The sequence below is a fragment of the Spermophilus citellus genome (genome assembly GCF_964194105.1).
Source record: "Spermophilus citellus genome assembly, chromosome: 10".
Taxonomy (NCBI): Eukaryota; Metazoa; Chordata; class Mammalia; order Rodentia; family Sciuridae; genus Spermophilus; species Spermophilus citellus.
Window position 1 is genome coordinate 125,370,030 of NC_138197.1, and position 19,605 is coordinate 125,389,634.

The 19,605-nt window shown below is 61.1% G+C and overlaps 1 protein-coding gene across 2 annotated transcripts in view; it reads left to right on the forward strand.

Moving 5' to 3' along the window:
• Positions 1-19,213, forward strand: part of TOM1 (target of myb1 membrane trafficking protein) — a 32,094-nt gene extending 12,881 nt beyond the window's left edge. For both annotated transcript variants that reach the window (XM_081309332.1, XM_081309331.1), the window contains 13 exons: positions 2,343-2,421; positions 3,176-3,325; positions 3,631-3,765; positions 3,873-4,019; positions 5,956-6,072; positions 8,387-8,520; positions 9,959-9,992; positions 10,306-10,399; positions 11,426-11,546; positions 15,227-15,302; positions 17,156-17,215; positions 18,366-18,405; positions 18,480-19,213. In XM_081309332.1, coding sequence (XP_081165458.1) covers positions 2,407-2,421; positions 3,176-3,325; positions 3,631-3,765; positions 3,873-4,019; positions 5,956-6,072; positions 8,387-8,520; positions 9,959-9,992; positions 10,306-10,399; positions 11,426-11,546; positions 15,227-15,302; positions 17,156-17,215; positions 18,366-18,405; positions 18,480-18,631 — 1,275 coding nt within the window. In that variant the 5' untranslated portion in view covers positions 2,343-2,406 and the 3' untranslated portion in view covers positions 18,632-19,213. The remainder of the gene's footprint in view (positions 1-2,342; positions 2,422-3,175; positions 3,326-3,630; positions 3,766-3,872; positions 4,020-5,955; positions 6,073-8,386; positions 8,521-9,958; positions 9,993-10,305; positions 10,400-11,425; positions 11,547-15,226; positions 15,303-17,155; positions 17,216-18,365; positions 18,406-18,479) is intronic.
• Positions 19,214-19,605: the final 392 nt, after the last annotated feature.

Below are 19,605 nucleotides of genomic sequence, written 5' to 3' on the forward strand. Positions count from 1 at the left end.
CCTCAGGCGGGAGGGCCAGCCACAGGAAGTCCACACCTGCTGGACCCACACCTGCATCCCTGCCAGCCCCGCCCAGCCCCTCACCATCCCAGCCACAAAGTCCCGCCCAGCTCATGGCCCTGTTGTGGGAGGGGCCGCCAGGTCCTCTGAACCCACCTAGGTGACCATGTAGCATTTCAAACATTTTTGGACCATGATCCAAGCCAGTCCCTTTATTGGGGGCTGAGAGTCATAAAGAGGTTCAAAGCCCCGTGTCACAGCAGGTCCCTGCATGCTGCCACCCACACTGTCTCTCCACGCCGCAGCAGCTCCCTGGACAAGGCCAGCTGGAGGCTCCCAGGGCAAGGAGGAAGTGGCCTGAAGCCCTTCTGCATCCTGAGGGGTGGACTATGCGTCAGGGACAGCAGGCTCCCTCTTGAGCAAGAGCGCACACGGGCCACATGTTCACTTCCCTGAGATCTGGACACAGCAGGGCAGGTCCAAGCAGCACTTGCCGTGCAGTCGGGCAGCGGGCGTGGTGTTCCCGTGCTGTGGAGCCCTGCCAGGGGACGTGATGTGAGGTGTCAGGGTCTCAGCTTCTCTCCTCTGACTAGTGTTTGCCAGCCAGCTGTGTGACGCGACCTTGGACAGGCCCTGTCACTCTCCAGGTCTTTGTCCTCCGTGGAAAAGCTCTTCTAGATCCTTCCAACGGTAGCCCAAGTCCCTGAGGGGAGTCACTGTCCTCAGGAAAGCCCTGCAGGGACAGGCGGGAGGGGTGTGGTGGCCACAGGAAGGCAGCCAGGTGCGTCCTGTGTTCAGTGAGTCGGCATGTCCCTCTCTGGTTTTTACTGGGGTGATCTAGTGACCCCTCAGCCAGCGCACAGAGCTTCTCAGCCAGGTGCACTCTGCATGGAGAGGGCCCAGAGTGGAGGCCCAGTCAGGAGAGGCAGAGGCTGCTGGGTCCCTCCAGTGTCCGTGTCCGTGGCTTGATGCTCACTTTGTCTCAACTTGTCAAAGTGAAATGGAGGGGATGGTGGGCAGAGGGCAGGACTAGGAGAGAAGACAGGCAGAAGGCCTCCCTCGTGGAGCCTCCGGAAAGGCTGGCGCCCTGTGGATGTGATGCTGGAGGTCACTGCCATGTCCTTGGAGACAGCAAGCTCCATCTCCCTGCTGACCCCAGGACGGCAGCAGGCTCAGGGCCGGCCGTGAACGAAGGCAGCCGTTCCCTGGGCCTGCGTGTCGACAGTCTCAGTGTCATCGCCACAGTCTCTCCGTTGGGTTGTGCCCTCCTTGTCATCCACCTGGCTCCCAGCAGGGTGCTGGACACCCAGGTGCACAGCATGCGCTAACTGCCCTTTCCTCCAGCCATGCTGTGAGAAGCAGAGACAAGTCCCTCTGGAGCCTGGAGTGGCCCCCAGAGCGGCACCTGTGCCAGTCAGCTTCCATCACTATAACAAAGGACCCGAGATAATCAGCTTATTAAGAGAAAAATCTTTATTTCAACTCACAGTTCTGGGGTTACTCTAGGCCTTGGCAAGGCAAGCCCATGGTGGCAGGAGTCCAGAGCCGAGCAGAACCGCTCACCTCATGGCCTAAAAGCAAAAGAAGAGTGAGAAGGAGACCAGGGACCCACCCCAGTGACCTGAAGATCTCCCACTAAGCCCACCTCTCAAAGCTTCTGCAGCTTCCCAATAGCACCCCCCGGGTCCAAGCCTTAATACATGGGCCTTGGGGGGTCATTCCACACCCAGAGTATAGCAGTGGCCACACAAGGGCCCAGGAAGGGCAGGAAGCTACCCAGGGTGCACTGCATGGAACTGCTGGGCCAGGCCCTCCCTGCCCTGTCCTGTCCTGTCCACTGGCCCTGGCCCAGCTCGCCTCACACCTGGTCTGCCCCGGAGGCCTTGCCCACGCCTTCCCTCCTGCCCAGGACCTGTGCCAGGGTTCCAGGCTCCCTGGGTCGCCCTTGATGGATCAGCACTGGCTGGCAGGTCCCTGCTTGGTCAGACTTGAAGGCCAGATGGACAGATAGAGGGCCGGCCAGGCCGGGGCATTAGAACACTGCCCGCAGGCCATTAGCCTCAGTGAGGAAGACGCCGCGGGGCAGGGCGCGGTGCAGACCAGGCTCAGGCTGCAGGGGAGGCCTGTGGTTCTGCCTCTGGACAAGCACTCGCACCTCTCCCCAGAGGGAGCGTCCAGCAGGAGGCCTGGGCCCCGCACAGGGAGCCCTGCTGAGCAGCCCATCTGGACACAGCTCAGGGAGGAGGAGCACCGAGGCGTTCCAGGGCCCCCTGGATTGAGATGCGCAGCCTCCGTGAGGAAGGGGTCCTCTGCCTGAGTCTGTCTTTCTTCCTTCTGCTCAGCCCCAGAGATGCCTTCCGCGCAGTGAAGAAGAGAATCGTGGGGAACAAGAACTTCCACGAGGTGATGCTGGCTCTCACGGTGAGTGTCCCGTCTGTCTGTCCATCCGTCCTCCCCTCCATCCACTACACGACAGGACCACAGTCTGCTACAGGCCACTTCCCCTCAGGCCCAGCAGACAGTCCACCCTTGGGCTCCTCTTTGGAGGGCAAAGTGATGGTGATGTGGGAGCAGACAGAGGCCACCTCACCTTCGAGCCACTGGCACCGAGAACCTACAGGCGCTTAGGAAACCCAGGCCCAGGGAGTGGGTGTGGCAGGAAATTAGGTGTTGCCTGACTCTTTGCCACCCCAAAAAATGAACCCAGGGCAGTGCCAGGGGCTGAGAACCGGTTTGCCCACCGTCCTGAGCCCGTCCAGGCCCCAGAAGGGGCGGGCACAAGTGGGTGTCCTGGCTCCAGGGGGATTAGGCTGGGCATAGGAAGGAGCACACTCTGTCCCAGCCCCCCCAGGTGTGGCAGCTCGGGTTCTGGTTTCCCCTTGGAGAGCCGCCTCCCCTCTAGACAGTTCAGCTGAGGACCAGCATCAGGGTCCAAGGGCCGCTGACCCGTGGAGGAGGGCTGCAGCCAGCACACCAGCCCCTGCGCCTCCCCACCCCGGAGACAGCTCGAGTACTGGCGTCGCCCCCCGTTTTCCACAATCCCGGGGCGCCTCGCACGTTAAGAAGTCCCCTCTCTTCTGCCCCACCTCCCACCTGGGACACAGGAGGAGCCTGGACGAGGCTGGGCACTTCCCTTCCTTTAACTGGGGCACACCTGGGCACCTCTCGCCCTCAGGTCTTGGAAACCTGTGTGAAGAACTGCGGGCACCGCTTCCACGTGCTGGTGGCCAGCCAGGACTTCGTGGAGAGTGTGTTGGTGAGGACCATCCTGCCCAGGAACAACCCGCCCACCATCGTGCACGACAAGGTGCTGAGCCTCATCCAGGTGAGCCCTGGGGTGTGCCGGGGACGGGGCCGGGAGAGTGGAGGAGTGGGGGGGGTCCTTTCCGAGTCCCGCTCGCCCCAGGCTGGGGGTGGGGGCCGGTACCAGGCCCTGCTTGCCTTGAGGAGATGGTGTGGAAGTGGGTATGGCGAGCCTGGTCACTCTGTCCCTCGCTGGCTGCAGGTGGTAATGAGAGGACTGGCAAGTCAGGGAAAGGGCCTCTGTTCCCTCCAGGGTGCCAGGGGGGTAGGCTCACAGGGAAGAAGGTGAGCAGTAGTCACTGGCCATGTCCCCTTGTCGCCTCTCAGTCCTGGGCTGACGCGTTCCGCAGCTCCCCGGATTTGACAGGCGTCGTCGCCGTCTATGAGGACCTGCGGAGAAAGGGCCTGGAGTTCCCCATGACCGACCTGGACATGCTGTCACCCATCCACACGCCCCAGAGGGTGAGGAGGACCCCACTTTGAAATTCTGGGCAGGGCAGGCTCACCCCCAGGTCCTGCTGTGGCCTGGCCTTTCCAGGAGGCCCTGCTCAACTGTCTTTTGCCCCTAGACCGTGTTCAATTCAGAGACATCATCAGGACAGAATTCCCTGGGCTCTGACAGCGGTCAGCGAGGAGAGCTGAGCCAGCACAGCACCCCTCTGCCCACCCCAGCCTTACTGCCCAGCGATGCGCCCATCACACCAACCCCGGAGCAGGTAGGCAGACGAGCCCCCAGCAGCCCTCAGGTCCAGGCAGGTGTGGGGGTGGAGTCCCCGTCAGTATCTGGGGTGCTACTGTTCCCACTTTAGAGCAAGGTTCAGAGAGTGAACTCACTCACCCAGAGGCACACAGCTCATGGGAGGCAGCTCAGGTCTGTCTGAGACCTGACATTTTCCAAACCATTTTGCCTGTCCAGGCAGCACCAGAGAAGTACATAGCCCCCCCAGCCTCGGGCTCCCCTTTTATCTGTGTGGTGCTGTGCTCGGTTAAGGTCTCATCCTGACGGAGGCTGTGACCGAAAGGGCAACACAGAAACTCAACGTGGCCCGTGCGCGGCGGCGCCCTCCTGCTTCCACGAGCCTCCTGCGGGAGCTCTGAGGTGGAGCAGGAGAGTCTAGGGCAGTTTTACCAGGTTCTTGGCCAGCTTTGGGGTGGCCCATCTCAGACGACCTCTCAGCCATTAGCGGGAGCCCTGCTGGCCGAGGCCAGGACTGGTGTGAGCTGCTCATTTCAGGTGGGCTCTGGGTGGCTGGAGCCTGCGCAGGGCCCTTTCCAGAGTCAGCTGATGAAACCTCTGCCTTGTTATCTCCTGGCCAGTGTGAAATCACCCCAGCATCATAGATACCTCCAGAAAAGTTTTGCCAACTGGACAAAATAATTCAAGGCATATTAAAAATGTAAAACCACCTCTAAACAAAAATCATCCGCCTGGTTATGACCTCGAGCAGCTTGCCTGCAGTCTAGCAGCTCATAGGTTAAGACTGGTGACCTCCAAGTACCAGAAGGTCCTCGCAAAGCAGCGCTGAGAGGTTCTCGGTTAGTTTCACAGTCTGCTTTTGTCCCCTGGAACGTGTGATGGCGTCAGGGGTATGGTGGGCGACCCCCAGGCTCCTGCGGTCAGGACCCTGTGGTTTGGATGTGTCGCGTTCCCCGCTCTCACACCACAGCGCTGGTTCAAAGGTTTCAGGTGTTGTGAACAGAGCGGGGGCTCCGACTGTCCCTGGTCTGTGAAAGCTGAGACGTGGGAGGCCATCTACCTGTGGCCAAGGTTAAGCCAGCAACCCGTGTGCTAGCTCCTATGAAGCAGCCCATGAATGGTGGGCTATCACAGTCATGAATTTCCCCGGTGGCATTCATATTCTGAAGACAACTGTGACATGGTCACACTATTCAGAGTCCATCAGCATTTCTCACGATGTAGTCCTGTGGCTGCCGGAGCCAGGAGCCGATGTGTGAGGAAGGGGTTCTGCAGGCAGGTCTCATGGGGGTGATCAGCGTACAAACCTCTGTGAGCACAGAATGCCCAGGTCCCGCCACGGAAGACACCTCGCTGTGCACCTCAGGCTACTGTCACGCTGTCCCCCAAGCCCAAGCCCTTGGCTCCCTTTGGTCATTGAGACAACTGCTAAAGCTGAGTTTTAAGCTCAGGGTAGTGGCACATGGGACACTAAAGCAGACCAAGGTCAAGAAAGAAATCCCAGTCCCCCAGGAGGGAGTGGGGGACAAAGTCCCCATCCTCCTAGGAGAGAGAGAGACAAAGCCCCAGCTCTCCCTGGAGAGAGAGGGCCTGCAGCCTGTCCCCTCCCTGAGGAGCCCCCATCCCCAGGGCCTTGTTAGCTCCACCTTGGGCCCAGGAGAGGCTGGCGCACTGCTGCCACACGGCGCCTCTCTCCCTGTAGCCTGTGCCTTTCCGCTTCTGCCTTCCAGACCTGGCTCCTGGGTTTGGAGATGGCAACGGTTGGTAACGCCCCTGTGCGGGGCCCTGGGGCTAGGGGACAAGCCCACCACAGGTCCTGAGGCTGGGCTGTGTCTCGAGAGTCAGGAGCGAGGCTGCCTGGGGAGGGGGCCAGCCAGGCAGGCCGCTCCTCAGTGTCACGCCCGGGCGCCAGGGGCTGCAGACCCTGCTCCCTCACTCCTGGCCATGGGTTTCAGATCGGGAAGCTGCGCAGCGAGCTGGAGATGGTGAGTGGGAACGTGAGGGTGATGTCGGAGATGCTGACGGAGCTGGTGCCCACCCAGGCGGAGCCTGCAGACCTGGAGCTGCTGCAGGTGAGCCAGGGCCCTGCCCAGGTGCCCCTTGCCCCTTTGCCCACCCACATTCCTTCCCAGACCACGCTGTAACCTTCCTAGCTCGCTGGGAACCTCCAGGTCACAGAGGAAATGTGACAGCAGGGGCTCTGGACTGCTCAGATGGGAGCTCAGACCTCAGTTCTGTTCCTTCTGTTGGACCAAAGAACCCCCCTTGTCTCGGTTTCCTCTCTGTCAGGTGCCACAGTAGTCTTTCTGGCACAGGCTGGATGTGAGCCTTAAGTGAGGAATTGCATGGAACCGCCAGCCCCGTGTCCACAGTCAGCCCCCTGGTGGCCCTGCGATGAGCTGGAAGGTTTCAGCCACTGCTCAGGACGGGCGTCTTAGCGGGGTCATGTGGACTTTGAGATGAGATGGGTCTCAGGGGCCCAGGCAGGTGGGAGCATTGAGGGTCACTGCTGCATGGCATGAGCCAGTGTGCCACTGGACAGAGGGCTGGGTCTGGGGAGAGGCCCCCTCCCTGTGGAAGTCAGTTCATAGGAACACCAAGAAGGCTGGGGACCTCCAAGGCCCAGGAGTCAGCAGAATCTGTGAGGGGACAGAGCACTCAGTGCTTGTCTGACCTGCGTCACTCTCTTGTCCCTGTGCCTAAGGAGGTGACTTGCTCAGGAGTCCTTCCCTGTGGGAGTGGGAGAGCGTTGGAGTTGGCTGGACGCCTGGACTTGAGGGCTGGGTGAGGGGCCTGCAAGCAGCTAGCTCATGTGTCCCCGGCCAAGGTAGCTCTGAGTGGTCTAGGGGACTCAGGAGGGAGAAGCTGGCCAGGCAGACACAGCAACGGCTCCCACACGTTGGGGCCTGGCTCCTATGTCCCAGGATCTGTGAGGACATTTTTCTTTAGTTGTAGATGGGCACAATACCTTTATTTTATTTTATTTTATTTTTAGTATGGTGCTGAGGGTAGAACCCAGGGCTCCACTCATGGGAGGCCGGCTCCACCACGGTGCTGCCCCCCAGCCCCTCTGCTTCCTGCCCACTGGTCTGGCCTGTCCCTGCCCGCTGCACACCTCCAGTCCCTGGGCCTGTGGACAATGACTCGGCTTAATTAGGCCTGCTGTAGGCTACACAGGGCCTTCCTGGAGAAGCCCAGAAAAGAATTTTCTAGAATTTTCTAGGCTGTATTAAATAGGTAGCCCTGTGTTCACTCAGAACGTACAACGGAAATCACGCCACGGAGTGCTTGGTCACGGAGGGAAGAGCAGAGGCCCCAGATGTTGACGGCCACCTTAGATGCCCTTGCCTGTGCTAGTGCTGAGGAGGAGTCCCTGGAGGCCTGGCCGGGGAGGGTGGGTGTCGGGGTGCACAGGAGCCGAAACCAACATGCAAGCAGCCCTGGTCCTGCTGCCCCAAGAGAAAGTGCACATCAGCCACACCCCATGGCTCTCTGCACCCCCACTTCACGACCGAGGCCCCTGCTCACCTGGCGGCAGGTACCTGGGCAGAGAACAGACAGTCTTGCAAGTCAAACCTACAAAGCTGGGGGCTTTCATTTCTTTATTTTCCCCAAGTAAGTTTAAACCAGACACTCGCAAGGAAAGTAGTGACGTGCCACCGAGTGCAGTGTGGGCGGGCCCTGGAACACTGGCCCCAGCACGCGGCCGAGTTGGCAGCCCCACCCAGTGTCACCACCTGGTTCTTACAGGTGTCCAACTGGGTGCCGGGCACAGGAGCTCTCGCGCTCTCTGCAATGCTGGAAATCTGAAATCATCCCAAGTTAAAAAATTAGTGAAAATAATGGGGCAAAGATTCATAATCAGCATATGTGGATAACGGCTAGAGTCAAATTGTATTTTTTCTACACCCAAAGAAGTGGTGACACTGTGTTCAGCCATCACTCTTGTGTCCCCAACAGTCTTGAGTTTTGTTTTAAGCAAAGATGGTGGGAGAAACTTCCTTCTGGACCCTCCCACACCAGGTTAAACCGGCAGCAGTTAGCGTGTTGGGATCGCCTGAGCTTTGAATTTTAAGGTAAAGCCAGGCAAGGTGGCAAGTGCCGATAGTCCCAGCTCCTGGAGAGGCTGAGGCAGAAGGATCACTTGGACCCAGGTGTTCAGGGCAGCCTGGGTAAAATAGCAAGGCCCCATCTCAAGACCAATTAATTTGATTAATTTTGGTATAGAAAACAGGAAGTGAAGTGTGTGCATTCACGTTTGTAGAACCAAGAGCCATCCCCTGGAAACCACTCCCTCCTGCCAGGCCAGGCCAGGGCTGGTGCGCTGTCCACCAGGGATGGCCCTGCTGGGCCAAGTGACCATGTGTCTCACTTCCGCCCCTGCAGGAGCTTCATCGGACGTGCCGGGCCATGCAGCAGAGGGTCCTGGAGCTCATCCCGCGCATCGCCAACGAGCAGCTGACCGAGGAGCTGCTCATCGTGAACGACAATCTCAACAACGTGTTCCTGCGCCACGAACGGTAGTGCCCCCTCCCCACGGCCTGAAAGCCGCCCTTCCACACCCTCAGCCCCTTCCTGGAGCAGCCTGCGGCCTGCAAGGAGTCCACTCCGGGGGCTGGGCAGGCGGGGCAAGAGCATGGGCCCTGCAGCTGTGGTTGTCTGGCCTGTCCCTGCCCGCTGTGCACCTCCAGCCCCTGGGCCCATGGACAATGACTCGGCTTAATTAGGCCTGCTGTAGGCTACTCAGGGCCTTCCTGGAGAAGCTCGGAAAAGAATTTTCTAGGCTTTATTAAATAAGCTCGGAAAAGAATTTTCTAGGCTTTATTAAATAAGTAGTTTTCAGAATCCAAAGAAGAGCGAGGCAGTGAAGCTGCCGGTAAACAGGCAGGATGGCCCTGGGCAGCTCTGGGGTCTGAGGTCAAGGTGGGGACACAGATTCCTGGACCATGTCCCGGGTGCCACCGTCAGTAAATGTGACAGCCCCCAACACTCATCAAGCTTCAGAAGCCTCAAGACTGGCTTAGCTTCATTGTCCCACCAGATGGGGAGGGGAAAAGGCCTCTCAGTGACAGGCCATCAGGATCACATGAGATGGGGAGCACAGCTCTCCAAAAGAGCATTCAGTTGCTGCTGTGGAAGAGGACAGGGCCGCAGGGCCCGAGAGGTGGTGGCCCTCCACTTGTCACATCTGTGGCAGCTGGTGGTGACTGAGTCCATGGGCCGGTGCCTGGAGACCTCCACACACCTGTGCCTGGTGCCTGATGCTGGCCACCCAGCCTCCTCCAGCCCCATCTAACTTGAAAGGGCCCCATGTCCCCGCCTGCCCACCTCTCTGGCTCCAAGGCCCGGGGGAATGCAGGGCCTCTCCCGCATTTCAGGTGGTGGGCTGTGCCGTGGCCCCCGACACCAGTCCCCAGGCCTCTCCTGTGCAGTGCTTTCTGTTCTCAGCTGCTTCTAGTCAGTGTCCTCTCTGCACCCCCAACCCTAGACACCAGGTGAGGGGACAGGAGTTCAGAAGTGATGCCACTTCCCGTGTCCCCAAGCCACTCCCTCCACTCCAGCTCCTCAGCCCCTCCGTGGCTCCATAAGGCAGGCTCAGACCCCGCACCTTTCCCACACCACCGCAGCGAGCCCAGCGCACACAGGCATGTGAGAGGAGGAGACGGTGTCCCAGGGCAGTGCCCCCGTCCCCTCCTCTGTTCTAGCCATGCTTGTTGGCTGCTGGTCGTGACTGAGGTGGCCTTCTGGCTGCCATTTAAATTGGGACACTTTAGCAAATGGAGGAGGGGCCCGGCTGACAGCACGCACAGACTGCAGGCGCTCACTGGGCGGACCAGGACAGCTGGGCTCCCTGACGTGGACCCACTGAGTCAATTCTGAGACCTATGGTTTGCAGAGCTCCTCTGGAGCTGTGTCTGTCTGTCCATCCCCTTGACTGGGGTCTTCTGTGTCTTGTAGGTTTGAACGGTTCCGAACAGGACAAACTGCCAAGGTAAAAGTCGTGTGTGCTGCGACTCGAGCGAGCGCGTTCATGGGAGGCAGGAGGCCTCCCCCAGCACCCCAGGCAGGATGGAGCTGCCCCCGGGCTCCCAGGGAGGTCTCCTAACTTACGGCCCTGCCCCTTCATGGCAAATAGAGCTCTGCCACCAGCTGGTGCCCAGGGCCTTCCCTGAGCAGGGGCCCGAGTGGAGGGGAGAAGCCCCCTGACTCCCAGTCAGAGCCTGGGGGCCGAGAGTGCGGGCCAGCGCTTCAGGAGAAGGGAGCGGGGCTGCAGGCCGGGAGGACACTGGGGCTCTCCTCCCCAGGCCCCAAGTGAGGCTGAGCCGGCCGCTGACCTGATCGACATGGGCCCTGACCCTGTGGCCACCGGCAACCTCTCATCCCAGCTGGCAGGAATGAGTAAGTACCGCGGGGGGCTCAGCGAGGGCACCTCACGGTGCCATAGCAGCCTGGTTGTCCTGGGCGCTTCCGTTGTCACCAGCATCAGACGGTGTCCCTCCAAACCAGGTCCCAAGCCAGCTCTTATGGCAAGGCTGGCACTCAGGAAAAAACACTGGGGCTGCCCCAGGGGTCCCCCAGGCCCTGGGCCCTGCTTGTCAGAGACCCCACTGCTGTGTGAGTGTCCCTCTGCGCTGATGCCCCAGGGCCTAAGTCATCTGGGTGCGTTTAGGTGAGTGACTTGGACTCGCTGTGCCTCTCCTTGCTTCTTGGTGACCAGTAGGAGGGAGCTGGGCCCTCCTCCTGGGTCAGGAGGATGGGACAAGCTCACAGCTGACGCAGGCTCAGGCCAGTGCCAGGCCTGGAGAGCACTCTGGGTTTGTGTGTGGAACTGCAGATGGAGCCCAGGACTGTCACGTGCTAGGCACTTGCTCTGCCGCTGAGCCACACCCCAGCCCCACCACTCTTGGTGAACGGTGGCATTGTCATCACTGTCACAGGGATTGTTTGTTTAATTTTGTTCATTTACTTATCTGCGATACTGAGGATCAGACCCAGTGCCTCACACATGCTAGGCAGGCGCTCTGCCACTGAGCCCCGCCCCAGCCATGGGGTTGGTTTGAATGCTCTTGACTGTCTGCTTCATACCAAGTCCAGGAAGTCATTCAGACCCCACCCGAAGCACCCAGAAACACTTGGTGGAAAAGCCAGTCTGCCCTGCCCCCACCTCCTCCAGCAGATGTAGGGGGCAGCCCCTCCCCTGTTTCCTGACCCTCATTGCAGCTCCCAGGGAGTGATGTGCTGCACCTGCTGCACCTCGGAAAGGAGCAGACAGCGGCCGGCCGTGGCCTGCTCCCCACCCCACCCGCCCCTCCACCTGCCGCCCACACCCCTGCCCTGCCGCTCCCCCAGCACCACACCCCGGGCCTGGCAGGGAAGCACAGGGGTAACAGGTGGATGCCTCCTGTGGCCTTTCTGTCCCTGTAGACCTGGGCACCAGCAGCGTGAGGACTGGCCTGCAGTCTCTGGATGCTCCAGGCCGCCTGGAGGACGAGTTTGACATGTTTGCGCTGACTCGGGGCAGCTCGCTGGCTGACCAACGGAAAGAGTGAGTGGCCCTGCCCTGCCCTGGTCCCCTGCAGACAGGGCCTCTGTCAGGAGAGGGACTTTCAGGACCCCTGAACCTGGCACGGTGGTGGGCACACGGGGAGGAGAGGCATGCGTCCATCAGTCAGGCATGGCCTCAGAGCCCTGTGGTCAAGGGACAGACTGCAGGCAGAGCTGGCCCAGAAGGGAAGCTTACAGACAGGGACCGCCTCTGCCTCAGTCTGACATAATCTGGTCACAGGGCAACTGAGGCACCGAGAGACTGGGTCAGGCCAGGCAACTGATGTTTGGTGTCACTCGGTTGGGAGCCCAGGGCTGTCTGGCTCCAAAACTGTCCCCAGCCCCCAGCCCCCAGAGGCCAGGGAAGTTCCCTAATGAATCCTCGGGGCTCTCAAGCCCAGCCACCTGCTCTCAGGGGAGTCCTGTGGCCCACTCAGGCCTGCCTGCCTTGGGACAGAGGTGGGCTGCCCTTCCTGCACGCTGTCCATTTTGGGGATCTGCTTTCAGCAGCTGAGGCAGGTGTGTCTGAGGGCCCACCCCTGGCCTTGACTTCTCCCAAACTGGCTCCCCACGTGCTTGTCGGGGAAGCATTTCCTTTAGTGGCCTCTTCATCCCTTTGCTTATGACCACCCAGATTGAGCTGTGGACAGCCAGGATTCCTACAGCCAAGGAAAGTTCTAGATTAAGATCCTCTGAGCTGCTGCCACTTGGCTTTGGGTACTCTGTGTTGATCCCCTGCCCACACCAGCAAATCCAGGTCCAGTCTGATAGGCCATGGCCAGCAGGAGGGGCCCTCCCTCCAAGTTAGGATTCCACAACCTGGATCCAAGGTGTTCTGCCCTGCCCCCAACCAGAGCCAGCCCTGGGCCACCAGCAGCTATGTCTTTTGTGTTGTTTTGTTTTTGGTACTGGGTGAACCCAGGCCTCACACATGCAAGGCGAGCTCTCTATCATTGAGCTATAGGGTAACATCCCTGGACCCTTTTTAAGAAAAATTTTGAGACATCTTGCTAAGTTGTCAAGGCTGGCCTTGAACTTTCAATCCTCTTGCCTCAGCCTCTGAGTAGCTGTAGCTGTCACTGGAGGTGCGCATTGTCACCATGCCCCGTAGGCTGGCTTCACTTTGGTAGAGTGCACACACTCAAGCCCAGGTGCCCCAGGCCTGCAGCTCGCGGTTGCCATGGAGCTAGGGATGCTACTGAGGCTGCTGTGCAGGTGGAAGCTAATGGGTCAGGGGGGACTTGCCATTGTGGGGTGGCCCGTGCACACAGGCCCCAGGGACAGGCGCCCTGGCACACTGGAGAGTGTGTCTGAGTGTTCCGGTGCCAGCCTATCTGGAGGGTGCTCTCACTGGGCTGTTCCTCCAGGGCACAGGCCCTGGGGACAGGGAAGATGGCACCTGGAGCTTGCTCTGCAGAGTGCAGTCTCCCCGGGAGAGTGGCCTGTGCTGCGGCTGCTGCTTGTGCTGTGGGAGCACTTGCAGGAGGGGCGGGCGTTATGGGCACAGAGCAGGGTGGGCAGCTCTGCAGAGGGCACCCAAGGACAGACAAGGCGAGGGGCGAGGGGAAGGGGAGGAAGCACCCAGGCCTGGAGCTCTTAGATGAGTGTATTTCCAAGTGGCCCCGTCTGTCCCCTGCCCAGCAGCCTCACAGGAACCATCTGAAGAGAGGCCCTCCTCCCTCCTGCGCTGGCCTGGGGCAGCCAGCCTCTGGCCAGGAGGTCGAGGGCCGCTCCACAGGCTGTGCTGCCCTTTGCTGCTGCAGGGCCCATCCCCGGCCCAGCCGAGCCTCAGGCTTCAGGCTACTCCTTGTGGGGGAGAGAGGGGCAGGGCGAGAAGGAATCAGGAAAGAACACGCAGTTCTTTGGAGTGAAGGGAAGCAGGGTTCTCCAAGTCTCCCAGGCCAGCGAGCCTCACCCAGCCCTCCCCACATGCACCTGGCATATCTTAGAGGCGGCATCCAGGCTGCTGCCTGCCCCCCACTAGCAGCCGCCTCTGGGTCAGGGTGTGTGATCCTTGGCATTGTGTTCTCGACAGCTCTTGCCAGATTTAGCCAAGGATGCTAAGGGAATGAGCACACCCCTAGGCCACGCTGGCCTCAAGGTTGGCTCTGGATGGCCCTGCAAATCGTCACTTACCAGGGACAGGATGAGCCAGCCCACAGTTGCACTCCACCAGCTGCTGCGCCTTCTGGGGGAGGGTGTGTAGCAGTGCTTGTGGGACGTGGGGGTCTCCCCAAGAAACCCCCTTCAGCCAGGTGCAGGGGCACACACCTGGACTCCTAGCAACTCAGGAGGCTGAAGCAAGAGGATCATGAGTTCAAAGCCAGCCTCAGCAACTTAGCAAGACCCTGTCTCTGAATTAAATATTTTAAAAAACTGCCTGGGGATGTGGCTCAGTGGTTAAGCGCCCCTGGGCTCAATCCCCAGTTCCAAAAATAAAAATGGTTTTAATTTTTTTAAAAAATAAGCCTCTTTCAGGCCACATCTATAATCCCAGTGACTTGGGAATCTGAGGCAGGAAAATCACAGGTTTGAGGCCAGCCTGGACATTTTAGCGAGACCCTTCTCAAATTTTTTTAAAAATTTAAAGAAAAGAGCTGAGGATGCAGCTCTGTGATAGAGCATCCCCAGGTTCTATCCCCAGCACCAAAAAAAAAAAAAAAAAAAAAAAGCCCCTTTCAGTGAGACCTACTGCATTCCTAGGAAGGCACGTTGGCACTGCACCCGTTCCACGTGTTGGGGCTCCAGTTCCCGAGTCCCCACCTCAGCAGAGCAGCAGTGCCCCTCACCAGGGCAGCCTGAGCCCTAACTGCGCCGGGCTTTCTCCTGGGCTGGGCCCGTGGCTCGCTTCCTCACCGCTGCCCAGAGTGGGAACAACCACCCTCTCCACACCAGGGCAGGTCCCAGTGCCTGCCCTGGACGGCCCCGCCACAGCAGGGAGGGACGCCTGGACGCCCTGTTGGCCCAGCTTCCCTCCCACTCTGGGTGATGCCCTTGGTCCCTCTGGGGCTGTTCCTCCGTCACAGCACACACTTCCCACCCTCTCCTCATCGGCCAGCAGCCGAGTAGCAGCCCTGTCCCTCCCAGCCCTACCCCTTCTACCCTGCCTGGCAGGTTGGCCTCCCCCAACATTTGGCAGGGCCATGGCGGGTCATCAGGGAGGGTCCCAGCACTGGTGAGCCAGGCAAGGCGCAGCTCCCCCGGCAGCCCACACCCTAGTTTTCAGCAGCAGACCAGCGGGTGCCCTTCAGATGCCACCTTTCAGAACCAATTGATGAAATTATGAGACAGGAAATGCTCCCAAGAGGCCCCCCAGACCGTTCTCCGTGAGCGTGGATCCTGGAGCGTTTCTCAGCTTGGCCAAACCTGGCCGTAGCCACTGGGGATCTTGTTCTGGGTCTTTAGCCAAAGACCCCCCTACATTCTCCAGCTTTGCTGGCGCCTGTCACACAGCTCAAGTGCCTAAGCCGGTCCCCAGAGGCAGAAAATGGGGTCTTTTCTTCCATCCCCAGGCAGGCCTGGGAGGAGGAGCCCTCAGCCCACACCTGCCCTGTGGTCTGAGCTGCCCCTGTCCGGGCCCCACCCAAGTCCGCACAGGGACTCCAAGTCCAGCTCATCTCCTGCCCAGGCCTGGTGTGGCCGGGGCAGCACCTGATGGCCACAAATGCCTCTGTGTTTCAGGGTCAAGTATGAAGCCCCACAAGCAACAGATGGCCTGGCTGGAGCCCTGGACGCCCGGCAGCAGAGCACTGGAGGGGTAAGCAGAGGGCCAGTCCTACCGGGTACCTTCCCAAAGGCGGGCCTGCTGTTTGCTGGGCTCTGGGCCCAGAGTCCACAGCCTTTCCCCCTCTGGCTCTCCAGTGGTCCTATGTGGCTAACGCAGTTATTCCCAGTGGTCAGTTGAGGACACAGCTCCAGGCACAACCCTTGTACCTCTGCCTGTGCGTCCGGCAGTGTGAGAACCCCTTCCAGTTGGCCAGGGCAGGGCTCCCGGGAGCTGCTGGGAACAGCAGGAAGCTGGAGAAGCCAGGGCCAGGGGCGGCACGGGGTCATGACCGCTTCCAAGGCCAGGTGGGGCCGAGCGGTGGGAGAGGAAATGTGAGGTGGCAGGGCCTGGGGGTGGCTGGGAGGACTGTTTTCTGCCCTAGGTGAGGTAGAAGTCACTGGAAGGTGCTGAGATCAGGAGGGACATTTATCTGACTTTGATTTTAAAAGGATTGAGAAGGGAGCTGGGACACCCTTTAGGCTGTGGAAGTCATCCAGCCTGTCCCCAGGCCAGCAGGAAAGGCAGGAGCCCAGCGACTCTGGGGACTGGGCCCTCCCTCCTGTGTCTCAGCTTCTGAGCCATTCGCAAGTCACCCAGAGCCATGCAGAGAGCAGGGTCGGCGGGACCCAGCAGGGACTCCAGGCCTCCGGTCTGTGCAGTGGCGCCTACCACCCCTCAGCACTTTTACACACCAAGGGGCCATGGCTTAGGCCACTCCTGGCTGGGCTGGCCGCCACTCAGCACCGTCCTGCTCCCTCCGCTCTGGCTGTCGGGGTTCCCCAGGCAGAGAGGGGCAGCGCGGGGCAGCGCGGGCAGTGGAGCCCCTGCTGCTGCTGGCAGCCGGCCCTGCCTTCTCTCTGGGCTATGCTCCTCCCAGTGGGCTCTTGGGCTGGGGGACAGGGCTGGGGGACAGGGCTGGAGACTACGCTGGCTTGGTTGGAGAGACTCACTCTCCCTCTCTCTGAAAGCGGTCAAGCAGCAACTCACGGCCCCTGAACCCCAACTCCGCACAGGCGCCATGTGAGCGCTCCGTGGGCCTCACCCCCACCCCCGCTTCCCCCACCCCCATCACAGCCTCCAGGGCGGTGCCCCTGCAGGTGAGGGCACCCGAGGCGCAAGGGTGCTCCGCAGGCTGCCAGGAGTCACGCTGCTCTGAGGACCAGCCAGCCTCCAAGTCTGTGCCCGTGACCCGCAGCTGCAGAATGGGTGGAGAAGGAAACCACTGTCCTTGTGGCAGAGACCATATCCTTGAGGTCCAAACTGAAATGTCCCCGTCTAGAATGCCACCCTCCGAGGCCACTGCCTGGTCCACCCAGCACCTCACTTCTCTCGGGCCCTTCTGCTCCCCTCTGTCATCAGCTGAGTCTGTGCAGGTGCCAGGGGACAGGACCTGGTGGTGCCTAGCCACCGACCCTGTCCCTACCCCCACCTTGATGGCTAGAGAGAGACCTCTGGTCCCTCCCTGGGCCTCGCTTCTGAGAATCTGTGGGCAGGGTAGTCCCTGCCCTGGGCCTTTGCAGGGGGCTCCCCCAGCCTGGAGCCCCACTGCGCCCTTGGCGTGTCAGAACTCAGGGGAGCGGCTCCCCCTGACCTGGCCTCATCCAGCTTCCAGTACCCCGTCCCCATCCCCTGCTTGGTCTCCTGGTCGGGCACCCCTCCCCAGCCGGGCACAGGGCAGGTGGTGGGTCCCGCGCTCTCAAAGGAGGGAATCCCAGGGTCTGCGGAAGCAGCAGCTCAGGCAGGCATGGGGATGGCCACTGCCACCCAGCTGGTGGACCCTGGGGCTTCTGCCTGGTCACCCAGAGCACTGCCCCTCCCAGCCTCACCCCCGCCTTTCCTTCCAGATCCCTGTCACCCAGGCCTGCCTCATGGAGGACATAGAGCAGTGGCTGTCTGCCGACGTGGTGAGTCCTGGCAGGGAATCCCATTTTTCTCCTGAAGACTGAGCGGCCCCAAATGAATGTGCAACAACAGACCCCCATTAAGTACGCCCAGTGCGGCTCTAAAAAGGAAAGAAGGAGCGGCCGCGAGACGGTAGAGGGCTGGGGACACAGCTCAGCTAATAGAGCACTTGCCTCACATGCACAAGGCCCTGGGTTCAGTCCCAGCACCACACACAAAAAAGATGAGGGTAGAGTTGTCCCCCAGAGGGACCAGGGTGAACATCTGGTCCCTGTTCCTGGCCACCATCTGCCTCCCCCTGGCACGGCACCCTTCCAGGTTCTTGATCCTGGTGTGAGGCTCCAGGGGGTATCAGCCCCCCTAGGGGAGACACGATCAGCGGTGCCAGTCACCGTCCCTGCAGCACCCATGGAGACTTCAGCCACTGTCAGGGAGACCAGCTTGCCCCCCTGGCATAGACAGAAGACTGCCAGGCAGCTACAGGGGCCCAGCCCAGGGCAATTCGCCACTCGTCTCTAATGGAGGCACCGGGGCAGGCGTCCACGCCCCCAAGCCCTGCGACCCTGCCCCTGGAGACCAGAAGGAGACCAGAGTGACCAGGGCTCCTACTCCAGTATCCACCACCCACCTCTCTGAGCACCAAGGACCAGACAAGAATCTGGAACTTGGGGCCAGAGGCTGCTTCTGCCAGCGGAGAGACTAGGCCGGTGCCCAAGTCAGCCAGGGGCGAGGACTCGGGGCCTCCTGTCTGGGGGCAGATGCCCCAGCCCCTCCCCAGCCCTCACCTCCAGCACAGTGGCCCCACATCTGGGTGTCAGCCTTCCCTCCATGGGGCCAGATTGTCCACCCAGTTGGGCCCTAGGAGGGAAGGAACTAGCCCCACCGAGGGTCCCTGGGCAGCACACCAGGGCCGGACAGTCTGTGTGTAGCTCGCCAAGTTAGTCCCAGCCTCCCTGCTTGAAGGAAGGAGAAACCAAAGCTCAAGGAAGTCGGGGACACCCAAGACCTGCAGCTCAGTGGAAGGGGGACCCGGGCCCCGGTCCTGGGCTGGCCAGGGTCAGAGCCGGGTGTGTCACCCAGGCCAGTTCCACAGGGCCATGCTGGAAGGATGAGCCCCGGTGGCCCTCTGACCTCTGTCTCCCTCTTCTTCAGGGCAATAACGCCGAGGAGCCCACGGGCGTCACCAGTGAAGGTAGAACCCCCTCCCGCCCACCCCCGTCCCCCAGGGACCTGCCTCCCAGCCCACCCCTCTCTCTCTCCCACTAGAGTTTGACAAGTTCCTGGAAGAACGGGCCAAAGCTGCCGAGCGGCTGCCCAATCTCAGCCCCTCAGCCGAGGGCCCACCAGGACCCCCTCCTGGCACAGCCCCTCGGAAGAAGACCCAGGAGAAGGACGAGGACATGCTGTTTGCCTTATGAGCCAGGGCCTGCTGCTCCCTGCCCTGGGCTCTCCCTCCCCCGTCAGTGCTGTGGCTGGGTACCCCTCTTTCTGTGAGGATGGAGCTAGGCCGTGCTACTCCGGGGAGGGGGACGGCGGGATGCACTGGGGACGGGGTTGGCTCTCCACTGGACCCCGGCTGCTCGGCCCCTTCCCCACACCAGCCACCGCAGCTGCTGGGAACTGGGGGGCTCCAGGCAGCTGCCTGGTTGCTTGGTGCCCCAGTGTGGCTCTCCTTTCCTGTCCCCAGAGGAGCCTCAGGGCCCACACTGCCCACCGAGGCCTTACCCATTCCCGGTGCCTCGGGGGGCTCGGAGGCCTTGGCTTGCTGTGCAGGCCAGGGGCGGAGGCTGTGCTGAGCTGCTGTCTGGGTAGGTTACCCACCCTAGGGGCAAGGCCTCACCAGCCCACAGCTGCAAGATGAGGCCATGGGGCCCTGGGACCCCACTCCCTCACTGCCTTCCCCTCCTCTCCGTCTCCCGGCAGCCCCATGCCCTGTTGGAAGATCCCTCGTACAGGGCAAGGTGCCTTTTGTATCCTCCAATAAAGAGAAAACCACCCTGCTGGCTGCGTCACTCTGAGCAGCAGAGCGCCTGGGTCTTGGGGCACCACCTTTTTGGGTCCAGACTCCACACCAGGCCCCCAGGAGGGCCTGCTGTGGGGCTCTAGGCACCCTCTGGTCCAGCCCTGTTGGTGGTGGTCAGAAGAGCTGGCACCAGGGCCCCAGAGATTGACCTGCCTGAGGAGAGCAGCAGGGTCAGAACACCTAGGTCTGCAGGGCGGGGCTCCCGAGTGTGGCCAGGCTGTGGGCAGCTCCTGCTCCAGCGCTCTCTGTCTGGGTGGCACCTGTGCTCTGAGGCGTGGCCTGGAGCTGGGCACGTGGCAGATCAGATGCAGCCCAGCCCTGCAGGCACAGCGGAGGCAAAGAAAGCGGCTTCGAGGCAGGCCCCACGGA